The 12,928-nt window shown below is 36.3% G+C and overlaps 1 protein-coding gene across 1 annotated transcript; it reads right to left on the bottom strand.

The window, feature by feature from the left end:
* Positions 1-11,105: 11,105 nt before the first annotated feature.
* Positions 11,106-12,928, bottom strand: LOC130463253 (NAC domain-containing protein 82-like). Its single transcript, XM_056832330.1, has 2 exons — positions 12,866-12,928; positions 11,106-11,627 (listed from the first exon to the last, which is right to left on the bottom strand). Exons 1-2 carry the CDS (start codon positions 12,926-12,928, stop codon positions 11,106-11,108), a joined length of 585 nt encoding a protein of 194 aa, XP_056688308.1.

Below are 12,928 nucleotides of genomic sequence, written 5' to 3'. Positions count from 1 at the left end.
TCGATCGAGTTTTGGGTTGTTCATCAATGGAAGCTAAGGGAAGAGAAAGTGAAGAGAGAAGAAGACGTAGGACGGCTGTAAGTAGGGGAGAGAAAAACAAATGGATTTCAAATTACCACATTTAACTTTGGATTTCAAATTCTTAACCTAAGTCTGGGTTTTTGAAAGCCTTAGATTTGGCCCAAATCTAATTCAAAGTTTCATGTACTCCTGATTCTCAAATAAGATAATTGGTCCAAATCCAGAATTTCAAATGAAATTCGGGTTCCCAAACGTGCCATTAAAGTATTGTAAACAAAACATACAATACAAGTAGTATATTGGGGCGGGGGGGTGGGTTTAAAAAATAACAGTGCAAGTCAAGTCATCTACTGGGAAACAAATCAAGAAGTGTACTACGTATTGGTTTAGGTCATCGATCTAACAGATATCCCTTGAGGAGAGAAGATGTGCTTGTAGGAAAAGTATATTTATACGGCCAAAAAGAACCCCATGTAACGTTTATTTTTTTAGATGGTAAAATACAATTTATGTTAATTTTAGGTGGTAAAAAATAATTTGTCAATTTTTTTAGTTTGTAAAAATCAATCTACCGTATTTATAAATCAGAAAATCATCAGGAACGTGGGACAAATTGTTTAACGTGCTTGAGAGATTGTGTTGTGAGTCTTGTGACACCTTAAAATGTTGTTTTAGAAACAAAATTGTAATTAGCCTCATTTATTAGTGAAATCGGAGTTGGTGTTTTCCCCCCAAGATTTAACATAAACAAACTCTGTTAAGGGAAATTAAGAACTCTTGATAATGGTAGGGAATATAATTATCAGAAGTAAAAGGAAGAGGAAGCTGATTTTTTAGTGCATGTATTCTAATACTTCTTTTTTTTTTTGTGGAGAGAGTTATTAAAGGCAAGGTGACAGGATTCGATCGAGGGAGGCTACATCGCTGGTAACCAGCGGCACAATTACCCCATACCCGGGGTAAAATTGTAATTTCCGCTCAAGAGTTGAAAAGTCAAACAAAGTATTACGTATGGGCAACAATGACAGTAATTAGTACAAAAATGACAATATTTTAATACAACAATGACAGTATTTATGCAAACGATGACAATACAAACACTTGTATACATACTTTTGCTCATTCATTTAATATGCAACATTTTTATCCATTCATTTAAGTGGTCTCTTTACTTTTTATATTTCATTACAGTTGTATACATAATTTCCTTTTTTTGGGTGATTGTGACAGTATTTTAATACAACAATGACAGTATATATACAACAATGACAATACTTATATTACCAATGACAGTATATACCAAGTTAGCAACACTTTTACACATTTATTTAAAGGTGGGTCATGTTTCCATTTTTTTTTAAGGTGGGTATGGGGTAATTGTGCCGCTGGTTACCAGCGATGTAGCCTCTCTCGGATTCGATCCCAGGTTTTGGATACCACCCTTCAACACTTTACCAAATAAGCTAGTTGACATCCATAGTGCATGTGTTCTATAGCAACACCAATAAAGGGTTTAAAAAAAAATCATAACGAGATAAGGCAGTAGAGATGAAAAATCAAAGGACAGTTACAAAATCATTAAATGTGTAGAATGGGACACGTAACACCACAACACACCAACCGAACAAAGTTTGTATCAGGTTGCATTACATCAATGTGTGAATTGAATTGAATTGAATTGAACTAAACTGAATCAAACTGAACTGAACTTAACTTACTAGCTTAACTTAACTCAACTTACCTAACTTAACTCAACTTACTTAACTTAACTCAACTTAACTGGATTGGACTGGACATAACTGGACTGAATTGAAATTAACTGAATCGAACTTAACTGAAATTAATTAAACTGAACTGAATGCTCTTGAACTGAACATAACTGAACTGGAAATAAAGTTCGATCTGAAACTAAATTAACCCAAAAAGAACAGAGCCTTAGTTTTGCATAGCAACATTGTAAGTTACGTAGTAATTAACAATTACTCCCTCCGTCCCTTAATACTCGCACCGGTTTGACCGGTGCGGAGTTTAAGACATTTGAATTGACTTATTAATTTAATGGGTGTTTGTTGATAGTCTGGTATTTTTTTAATATAGTTAGTGGGAAATGTGTAAGGGGTGGGGAGTGGTGAGTGAGGGGTGTTGATTTTTAAATGATTTTTTATATGGAATAAGGGTGTAGGTGGGGTAGTAGGTAAATGTGAGAAATTATATAATATTGGTAAAGATTTCCATTTATAGAAGCGGTGCAAGTATTAAGGGACGGCCCGAAAAGAAAAGCGGTGTAAGTATTAAGGGACGGAGGGGAGTAAACTGTACTGAAGGTCCCTAAACTTTGCCAAAAGGAGAAGTTAGGTCCCTCAAGTTTCAAAAGGAGCATTTAGGTCCCTCAAAATGGATGGAAAACGCTGCTTTTTGTTTTCCGTCACTAACAGCCGTTAAAATGAATATAATAATATAAAAAATTATTAAAATAAAAGGAGAATTAATATACACGTAGATTAATGATTGAAAACAGATGATTTTGATGAAAAGAAGCCTTTTCCAATTACTTAGCCTTTTCAACTTACTTTTTCAATGTGTACACATGGAAACCTTCCAACTTCCCTCGTTTTTTGTGGTTCCTTCCTAATAATGTTTTGGCGGTAATATTTTTACTGTTCCCAACCCTATTTCCCCCCTTTTCACTTCCTATTTATATGGTCCCCCCCCCCCCCCCCATTTTCACTCTCAGTTGTCTTTTTGCCATTTACTCACTCAAACACTTAAGAGAATTTGAAGTTATTGCTCTGAGTTTTCCGCAAAAATGGGTTCTTGCGTATCCAACAAACGCTCTAGTGATTCCAAGTGGGAATGTCGCACCCCCAAAAGAACAAGAATTTCCAGATGGGACGAAGGTATTTTCATTCAATTTGTCGGTTTTTTCAATAAATGTTTGCAGTTGAGCCATGATAAATTAGGGCTTTTTTTGTTAAGTAACTTTTTCCCAAAATTGGTGCATGCATTATCTTGATTGTGGTGTTTTATATGTTAATTTAAACAATCGTGGGCTGATTTCGCATAATTTATCAATTGAAGTTGGAATTAGGGTTTCGTCCGTTTTTACTTTCCAATATTTAATTCGAATTGATGCTTGCATGTTCTTGAAAATGGTGTTTAATATGTTAAATTATACAATTGTTGCCTAATTTGGAATTAATTTAAACTAGATTTTGTAGTAATTAGGGTTTCACTTACTGTTTTTGATTCACTTAAATAAAAAACAAAGTTTGATTAATTCGAATTGATGATTGCATGTTCTTGAAAATGGTGTTTAATATGTTAAATTATACAATTGTTGCCTAATTTGGAATTAATTTAAACTAGATTTTGTAGTAATTAGGGTTTCACTTACTGTTTTTGATTCACTTAAATAAAAAATAGAGTTTGATTATTTCGAATTGATTCTTGCATGTTCTTGAAAATGGTGTTTATTTAAACTATTGTTTAATTTGGAAGTATTTTAATCTAGATTCCGTATAATAATTGGGGTTTACTTACTATTTTATTGACTTTGGCCGTTACTTTGACTTTAGGAGACCTTGCTTTAAGGGAGGCACACCCCCTTTGTCATCATCAAGACATCCTCATCACCCAGATCTTCACCAAGCTGGACTGGGAGGGGCAGGCTGCTGTGCAGATGGTGTGCAAGCAGTGGCGTAGGTGGGCCAAGTTGCGGTACCGCCTCCCATACCACTACCCTCAAGGACGCTACCGCGCGTGGCTGCGGGAGTGGGTGATCATGGACATCATTGACAATGATGGCCGTGACTTCCACGCCTGGATGGACAAGGACATGACGGTCTACTTTGACGGCTTCCCCCTCCTTTTCAAGGAGGAGGAGTAGCTGGTGGTGGAGGCCATGCAGGGGTGGTGGTGACGCTGGTGGTGGCCCCTCTTTTGTCAAGCTTATGATGATCCAGCTTGTTTATAGCTTTTTTTATTTTTAATTTTCAAGGACAATTACATTACTACTGTCATTGCAATTAGGTTTTTGTGAATGTGACAAATGTTGGTTTTTGGTATTTGTCACTGTTATGACAGTAGTTTATATCTAACCGTAGGCTTCTCCCTCAATAGTGGATTGAGGTTTGAAATGTTAGGGTTGAAGCCTACCCTTTTGTAAATGAATTCTGATCATGATGGATGAATGAATGAATGCAATTTAACCTTTTGTTATCTCTTGTGTTGTTATTCAAGATTTGGTTTGGTTTGATTTCTTAAAGTTTTGTTTTTTTAATTGATATTGTTTAACTTTAATCAGATGTTGATGATTTGACTTTGAACCCTTGCATATATGTGCATCATGGTGGTGAATGGGTTGTGCAAGGTGATATGGTTTATAGTGGGGGGAGGGTGGATGTCTTTGATTACATCCATGAGAATGCAGATGGCAAATATGTTAAGGAATTAGTCGATAGTTTAGGTTATAATGATATAGAGAAAGTACATTTCTGGAACCCTAGGAAAGAATTCAAGAATGGGGTTAGGTTTTTAGGTTTTGATAGTAGTACTTGTGACCCTTTCTTAGCTTTACTCTTTGAATACAAAAGCATTCATATATACATTGAACATAAAATCAAACCCACCTACAACTTTAACCTAAACAGGAGTGGAGGAGGGGGAGGAGGGAAAGGTAGCTTCCTTGAGTTGTTGAATACTGATGTGGTTGACTTAAATCCTGATTATGTGGAACCACCTTTTACAGTACTCCCACCCAAACAACCTGAACCTCAACCTGAACCTCAAATTCAACCTCAAAATATGCCTCAACCTGAAATTGATTATGATTCAGAGGGTACAGATGAGGATGATGATGAGTTAGCCACTGCTAGGTCTAAGATATCTGATGATATGAGAAGGGAAAAGGCTTATTTTGAGGAGTTAGTAATGCTGAAAAAACTAGCAGAAAGTAAAGTAGAAGGTGGTCTGAATTTGGGGGATGACTTTGATGGATACAGTGACTTAGACAGCCCTAGTGAGTCAGAAGATGAGGATGATGTTGGTTACTTAGTTGCACCACAACACCATAAGAGGGGGAGAGGGAAACAGAAGCAAAACAACACTGAAACTGAAGAGAGGGAAGCCACTTTTTATGTTGGGCAACAGTTTGAGAATCCAAAGACATTTAGGAAAGCAATCATAGATTATTCAATTGATAAAGGAAGAAACATTCCATTTTCTAAAAATGATTCCACTAGGGTTTGTGCAGAGTGTGAGCACAAAGATAAATGTTGTAAATGGAGAATTTGGGCTTCATGGGATAGAGGAAGAAGGTCATTTACAGTGAAAACATTTGTCAGTGAGCACACTTGTGGTAGGACACCTATCATTAAGAAGATGACTTCACATTGGATTGCAGAACACTACCAGAATCTGTTTAAGGTTAACCCTTACATGAGAGTGCAAGATATTCAGGAAACCATTTGGTTAGAAAAGGGTATAAGGGTGAGCAAAGACAAGGCTGCCAGGGCTAGGAGAAGGGGTCAAGCACTCATTGTTGGTGAATACAAAGAGCAGTATGCATTACTCCCGAGGTATGCAGCTGAGATACTAAGAAGCAATCCAGGGAACACAGTGAAGTTGAAGTTGGATGCAAATGTGTTTGACAGACTGTATTTGTGTTTTGAGGCACTTAGGAAAGGGTTCTTGGCAGGATGCAGACCTTTCATATCACTTGATGGATGTTTCTTAAAGGGACCATTTGGGGGTCAATTGTTAGTAGCAGTAGGGAGGGATGGAAACAATCAAATGTTCCCTTTGGCTTGGGCTATTTGTGAGGTTGAGAGCACTGACACATGGAGTTGGTTTCTAGAACTTCTAGCTACTGATTTAGGCACTAGTGAAGGAGCAGGGTACACATTCATGTCTGACCAACAAAAGGGTTTACTTGCTGCTGTGTCAAATGTGTTTCCACAAGCTGAAAGTAGGGTGTGTGCAAGGCATGTGTACTGTAACTTTAGGGGAGTGTTTGGAGGTGGTTTAGAATACAGAAAACAATTCTAGACTATTGCAAAAAGCAACACAGTAAATCACTTCAATGAAAACATTGAAGTAATGAGGGGTATTTCACATGAAGCTGCTGAAGACCTACTGAAAAGAAACTACAAGAAATGGTGTAGGGCATTCTACACTCCATTATCTTGTTGTGACAGTGTAGACAACAACATGAGTGAGGTGTTTAATGCATACATCTTGAGTGCAAGGCACAAGCCTATTATTACCATGTTGGAAGATATCAGAGAGGGTTTGATGGAAAGACTGCATAAGAAAAGAGATTTCATTGGGAAAAAGGAGATAATGTTGTGTCCTAGGATCCAAATTCAGTTAGAGAAACACAAAATTTGGGCTAGGGGTTGGAATGCATACTGGGATGGTGGGTTTTGCTATGGAGTAAGAGAAGGTGCAAAACAGGTTAAGTATGTGGTGGATCTGAACCAACATACTTGCAGTTGCAATGCATGGCAGGTGAGTGGGATTCCATGCAAACATGCAATTGTTGCTATATGGAATAAAGTAGACCACCCAGAACAATATGTCAATGCATATTTCTGCAAACAGACCTACATGAAGGCATATGAATTTCGGATTTTTCATGAAATACCCCCGAGTTTTTGCAAAATTCACCAAATGCCCCTCGACTTTCAGAAATTCACCAAATACCCTCCACTTTTTAACAAATACACTATATACCCTTAGTGAGCATTTTCTGTAAATTCCGTTAGATTTCCGTCAACTTTAACCTAATTAACTCTATTAATCCATACTTATCTTAATTACCCTAACTAAATTTAAAAATAAAAAACTTTATTTTCCTTTACTTATTTCCCTCACCATCTTCCATCTTATGCCCAATCTCTCTCCCCCACCTTCATTCTTCGGTTCTTCCTCTTCTTCTCACCATTGAAATCCGCCCAATATCTCTCCTCCCCCTTAAATTTGCTTTAAAACCAAAACAAAAAGCTAATTAACACAAAAATTGCAACAATCACCCTTTTACCAGTCACACTAGTAATCCCAGACTCCCTGAACCCACGAGATATAGCCAATGCCACCAAGAACTGAGTCGCACCCACGTCCTTTCACTCAACGACGACGACAAGGGGCTCGAATCGGAACACTCACCCGAACGAGTCTGAGTTGGTCGATTCGGGCGAGTTAGCTGACTCGCCGGCGACGATTGTGGTGGTGGGTGGGAAGATGAGGTTGAGGATCGAATTCGGGTCCACCGGGTCGTGGGAGATGAAAGCCCATGTGCCTCATTTGGGGTTGTTTAGGAGGTGAGAGAAAATGGAGATGCGGCCGGAGCAAGAGGAGGTGGTTTAGTAGGAAGGGTGGTGGTTAATGGTGTTGAAAAGAGGTATGATTGGTGCGTCTTTGTGAGGAGTATGATTGTGTGCTTCTGCTAATGCTATAGCCACTGAATTTGTGAGGCATTATTTTGATTTTTATTTTCAAATTTGAAAGGGAGAGAGGAGAAAGGTTAGTAGCAGATCGGGATTGGGAGTCCATTGAAGAAGGAGAAAGGGAAGTAGCAGATCGGTATTGGGCATCCATGGAAGAAGGAGAGAGGGAAGATAAAAGGGGTGAGTTAGGAGGAAGGTTAGTTGTGGGTTGGCAGTTAAATATTTTTTAGGGTAGTTAATTAGATTAATTAGGAGTTAATTAGTTTAGTTAAGGAAAAAGTTAACGGAAAAGTTAACGGAGCTAACGGAAAATCGTCATTAAGGGCATCTTGTGTATTAAGTTTATAAATAAGAGTATATAGTGTATTTGTTAAAAAGTGGAGGGCATTTGGTGAATTTCTGAAAGTCGAGGGGCATTTGGTGAATTTTGCAAAAATTCAGGGGTATTTCATGAAAAATCCGTATGAATTTTTGTTAGAGCCTTTAAATGGTCCTCAAGAGTGGCCTACTTCTGATAGCATTGTTGTGGCTCCAAAGGTGAAAAAGGTCAATGGAAGACCTAAAACAAAGAGGAGATATGGTGTTGGAGAGGTAACTGCATCTGGTAAGCTGAAGAGAACAGGTTGTTCTATGAAATGCAGCTTATGTGGTGTGATAGGCCACAACAAAAGGGGTTGCAAGAATGCCCCTAAGCAACAACAACAGAGCAACAATCATGCTACTGCAGAGCAGACCACACCACAGCAACAACACCCAAGAACCAGTTGAGCTATACCAATGCACAATAGGGGTGTGGGTATTTATACCTACCCAAATGGGTATCAAAGAATAGCTACTGTAAGTCATTCAATAGACTCAAATTCTTTCTTACATGTTACTTTACTGTACTGAAGCCAACTTGTTCCTAATTTGTTTTAATTAATGCAGCCTATATCACAACATTTCCCAACACCACAGAGGCAAAGACCTCCTGCAGCTTTCTATTCTGATCATGGGGGTGAGCAAACCATCTACTCCTTCCCTGCACATGACTTCCCATTGTCACAGACTCAACCAAGTCAAGGACACACAATATCAAGCAAAGCATTGCAGGATCTTGCAATGGCTAGAAGATTAGAAAAAAGACCATGAGGTTAGATTTTATTGAATTTAAAGTCTTCATTACATTTCATTAGTGCAGATCATTACATTTTACCTACCCACTTAACCCACTTAACTTAAAACAAACCAGATAAAAAAAAAACAGAACCACTAGGATTACAACCCACACTTCACATTTCACACTAATAAGTCTTCTCATCTTGCTCATCACATAGTCTACCTCCCTCTTCCTTGCATAATTGTTAGCTTCACTAAGTTTTGTCCTAAAACTATCAACTTCAGCAGCAAGGCTTTGTTTATCTTGCATTAACCCTAGTATGACAATTGTTTGCCAAGTTGTTGGTTCTTGTTCATCAATCCATCTAAAAAAGATGCAACCCCTTCTGTTTGTTTCAACATCATAATCTGGACAAGCAATGAACCTCCTTCAAGGATTTTCTTTTGTCCATGTCTTTTGAATGGATACTGTGAATCCACAGTAGCACCTCTTAGGGTGTTCATTATCACCATTGTTGAACAAAGAGATAGCCCTGTTCATCATTCTGCAAATAAATTACGTTTAAATAATTATTTCCTAAATATGTTTAATTATTGTTAAAATAAGCTAACTTAAGATTTTTTAAAAAAATGGCAGAAAAATACCTTTTTGTTGAGAAGAGTCAGCTATGGTGGAGCAACAGAGAAAAAACACAGAGCAGAAGATGGAGAAGAAAGAATTTTGTTTTTTAAGTGTTTTATTGTTGTTTTGTTGTGCATGGAATGTTAAATACTCTGTTTTTTGAGAGCCTCAACGGCTATATTTTTGGAAAAAGCTAACTGAAATGAATTTCCCTTTATTTAATTATTGGTAAATGGTAAATGTAACTGTTTTTTTGTCGTTTAGTGCCTTTTATTTAGTTTCCTTTTAATTTAATTGAATTTTAACGGCCGTTAGTGACGGAAAACAAAAAGCAGCGTTTTCCATCCATTTTGAGGGACCTAAATGCTCCTTTTGAAACTTGAGGGACCTAACTGCTCCTTTTGGCAAAGTTTAGGGACCTCCAGACCTATTTACTCGGACGGAGGGAGTACTCCCTAGCAACTAAGAAGCGCAATCTAACCTGTAAGTATATATGTTACTGTCCCGGCCCGGAATTAAACACAATGCGTTTTTATAATCAGTATGAGGAAGAATACATGTCTCAACTTGTCATTTATCACCGGCTCACCGGCTTTAACTGCGGATAAAAACAAGGGAAAGAGGTTAGAATCAATTGACTAAATAAATAAAACAAGTTGGGTAATGGATTAAACTTCAAATTAATGAAATGGAAAAGTCATAGGAAAGAGAAGATCATTCACTCAATAAATTTTATTATACGTTTGACCTAACTTAATTCATTTAATCAAAAGCCAATTATAGATGAAGCATCAACTTGTTGTTTTCGTACAAACTATAGTACTTGTGACGTGTAACCATTGTGACGTGAGGCCGAAGTCATTGCTATTTGTTGAAAAGAAAAGTATATGAGCGTGTTGACTGTACGTTTATTTAGATAATAATAATTCTATATACAGTGAATATTAAATTAGTATTCAGTAAATAAATGTTAAATATTAGCATATTTTACCTTATCAGTAAATAAATGCTTGACCTAGGGTTCTAGTATGTAAATGTATATTAGCACATGTAATTCATTTTTGTAAAATATTTCTTAACACGATAAATGTATGCTAGGCTAATGTAATTCATTTTTTAAAATATTTCTAAACAAAATCTTTGATTCATAGTCTTGTAATTAGCAGACAACAATAAATATAAACAATTGAGCAAAACAGCGAGACAACAAGACCAACAATATTTAGGAGAAAACAATAAGATAAATGTTGTAAAAAAATATTATTGGAAAAATCGGTTAAAAAACCTATTATTTTAAAACAAAATTGTAATTTCAGACGGTTTGGTGACCCGTTGTTCGGGTCTTTTACCCGCATGTTCGGTTACGTTATTTTTTAAAATAAAAAAGACTGACCCTAACCCTATTATTTGGTTCGGTTATCCGCCTTTTCGGATTCCATTTTGGTTTTCCGGATTTTTTGCACACCCTAATGCAAATTACAAAATACATATCATGTAATAAGAATTCACAAGAAGTTGTTCGTGAAGTAATGTCGTTAGGGAAACCCAACGAACACACAACATAACTATACTACTTAATCAGAAATATTCATACGTCATTAACGCAACCATAGGGGAAATGTCAAGGCAAAAGCCCCCCTATTGCATAGTCATAACTACATCAACCACATATACATGAAGGCGATCATGATATAGCAAAAGACCCCTAATTTCAGTGGGTTAGATTCAGCATTGTAGTTAGTTTTGGTTGAATTATATTACAACAAAATACATAGCAGCAGCAGCATCCATTTTTTTTATCATGGTAACAAGGAGTAGTCCCTAGCCAACATATCAAAGGCATCGTTCTCCTCTTGATTTCTTATTTCAGGCTCATCATCATCCGTATACCATCCTCCTCCAAGAATGCCTCACCATAGTTATCTCCAGGTTGGCGTCCGATCCCGCTTTTTTTTATATAACTTGATGATCACGTAAGATTCTTGATCCACATTTTGTCCCTGTAGCTTAGCATCGTCAAGCCTATACTCATGCATAACCCAATCTGTCCTATCCTTTTCCACCTTCCCCTGCACCATCATGTGAAAAATTAAGGTTGACTTTTTTCCGATCACTCTTGGAGTTGCGGATGATCTAACAGGCTTATCTTTGCCTGTTTTCTTCCATGAACCCCATAGTGTATCACGCCTGCTCTTTTTGCAACCCGTGTTGTATTTTAGCTCTTTCTTCGCGAAGAAATGCCAAATTCGATTTCCCGAGTCTGAACCGCATAGGTTGGGAAGTTCCCATGGTGGGTATTTGTAATAGTCTACCTCACATATTGTATGACCGCGGTCTGGTTTTCCCAAAACTTTCCGTCTTAGGAAAAATAAAATCAACTCCTCCTCTGTTGGAGCGAATCTGTAACCTGGTTCGCCCTTCTTTTTTTGTTCAACACTTAGCTGCAAGTACTAGTGCACTGATAAGTATTCACACAACCCTAACAAAAAGTGAATGTAGAAGATGATTTGAACACTTGTTCTTTAACTTGTTAATTTACATGGAATTTTTTTTGGTTATATTAGGGCATACCGTACACAACAAAATCACCAGACTTGTATGTAGTTGTCGTGTACTCGTGTATATATTTGATTAGTTCCATATTGTTTTGTTTTTAATATTTAGTAGCCTTACTTGACATATGCATGTCATTGTTTAATCTAAATGAAAGTTAAGATCTAGTTTTGTAATACAACCACAGTAAAAGTCATTTATTGTTTGGTTTTAAAGTTCACTTTGTCGTTAATTACCGTTGTTGAAATACTAATTCGAATCACAATAAGGGTACATATTGTAAACTAGGATCTCCAAAAAAAAAACGCAAAAGTTCGAGTTGTTACACAATGTCGATTCTTTACGTATTTTTACGTTATTGTAGTCAATGAAATTGAAAACATGAATGTTAAATATTACTATATTTGTGAACTTTTTTTAATATGTACAAGGTTTTCTCTTATCTTGCATTTAAATCAGCCCAATACAAGTAGTAAAATATGTGAAATTGTTGTAGTGTAGAATAGTCAATGTAGTTTAGATAGATCTCACGGATATTTTCAATATAGCCAAAGAAAAAAATATCCGTTATGTATCTAATACCTGAATTGAACATGTAATTTAATAACAGTACAATCAATTTTTTCGAAACATTAAGATTTTTTAATTTGGATTAAACTTCTGATTTTCGAACCATTCTTAATTTAGTTTAGTCATTCTTGTGTATTTTTATTTTTTATGATTCAACCACTATAAAATTCGGACTTGACCTGTAGACTAATGCTAGACAAAGTATTATTATTGGATTGTAATTTTATTTTAGTATAAATTTATCACAAATCTCTTTTGAAATCAGCTTAATGGGCATTTTTTTAAATATGAAATTGAATTCAATTAGTAAAAATTGATGGAACGAATTAGTAATAATAGATTATACACGAAATAGCTAAAGCAAAATGAATTATTACACGATTTTAAGGTCCTAAACTAGTGAAACCTACTCACAAAGAAAGTAATTTGAATCTACCATGTGGTTCAATTAGAATTAATAGCAAATTAAGAAAAATCTCTACTCTATTAACGGAAAAACCAAACAAACTTGGTTACCCAAACAAAACCAAAACGAAAAGATTTCATATTTTCATACCTTGGGGGTCCTTGGTTGTCCTTTAGCTTGCTCGTTATCCGCGAAAACCATAACTGGTTCCAT

Source organism: Spinacia oleracea, chromosome 6, assembly GCF_020520425.1.
Source record: "Spinacia oleracea cultivar Varoflay chromosome 6, BTI_SOV_V1, whole genome shotgun sequence".
Lineage (NCBI taxonomy): Eukaryota > Viridiplantae > Streptophyta > Magnoliopsida > Caryophyllales > Amaranthaceae > Spinacia > Spinacia oleracea.
The sequence above is the reverse complement of the archived record's forward strand: the minus strand, read 5'-3'. Positions and strand labels throughout refer to the sequence as shown.

Bases quoted from the DNA above. Each gene is read 5' to 3' on its own strand.
- LOC130463253 (XM_056832330.1), bottom strand. From the start codon at position 12,928: ATGGAACCAGTTATGGTTTTCGCGGATAACGAGCAAGCTAAAGGACAA. The intron at 11,628-12,865 runs GTATGAAAATAT...TAGTACTTGCAG, and splicing joins GACAACCAAGGACCCCCAAG to CTAAGTGTTGAACAAAAAAA.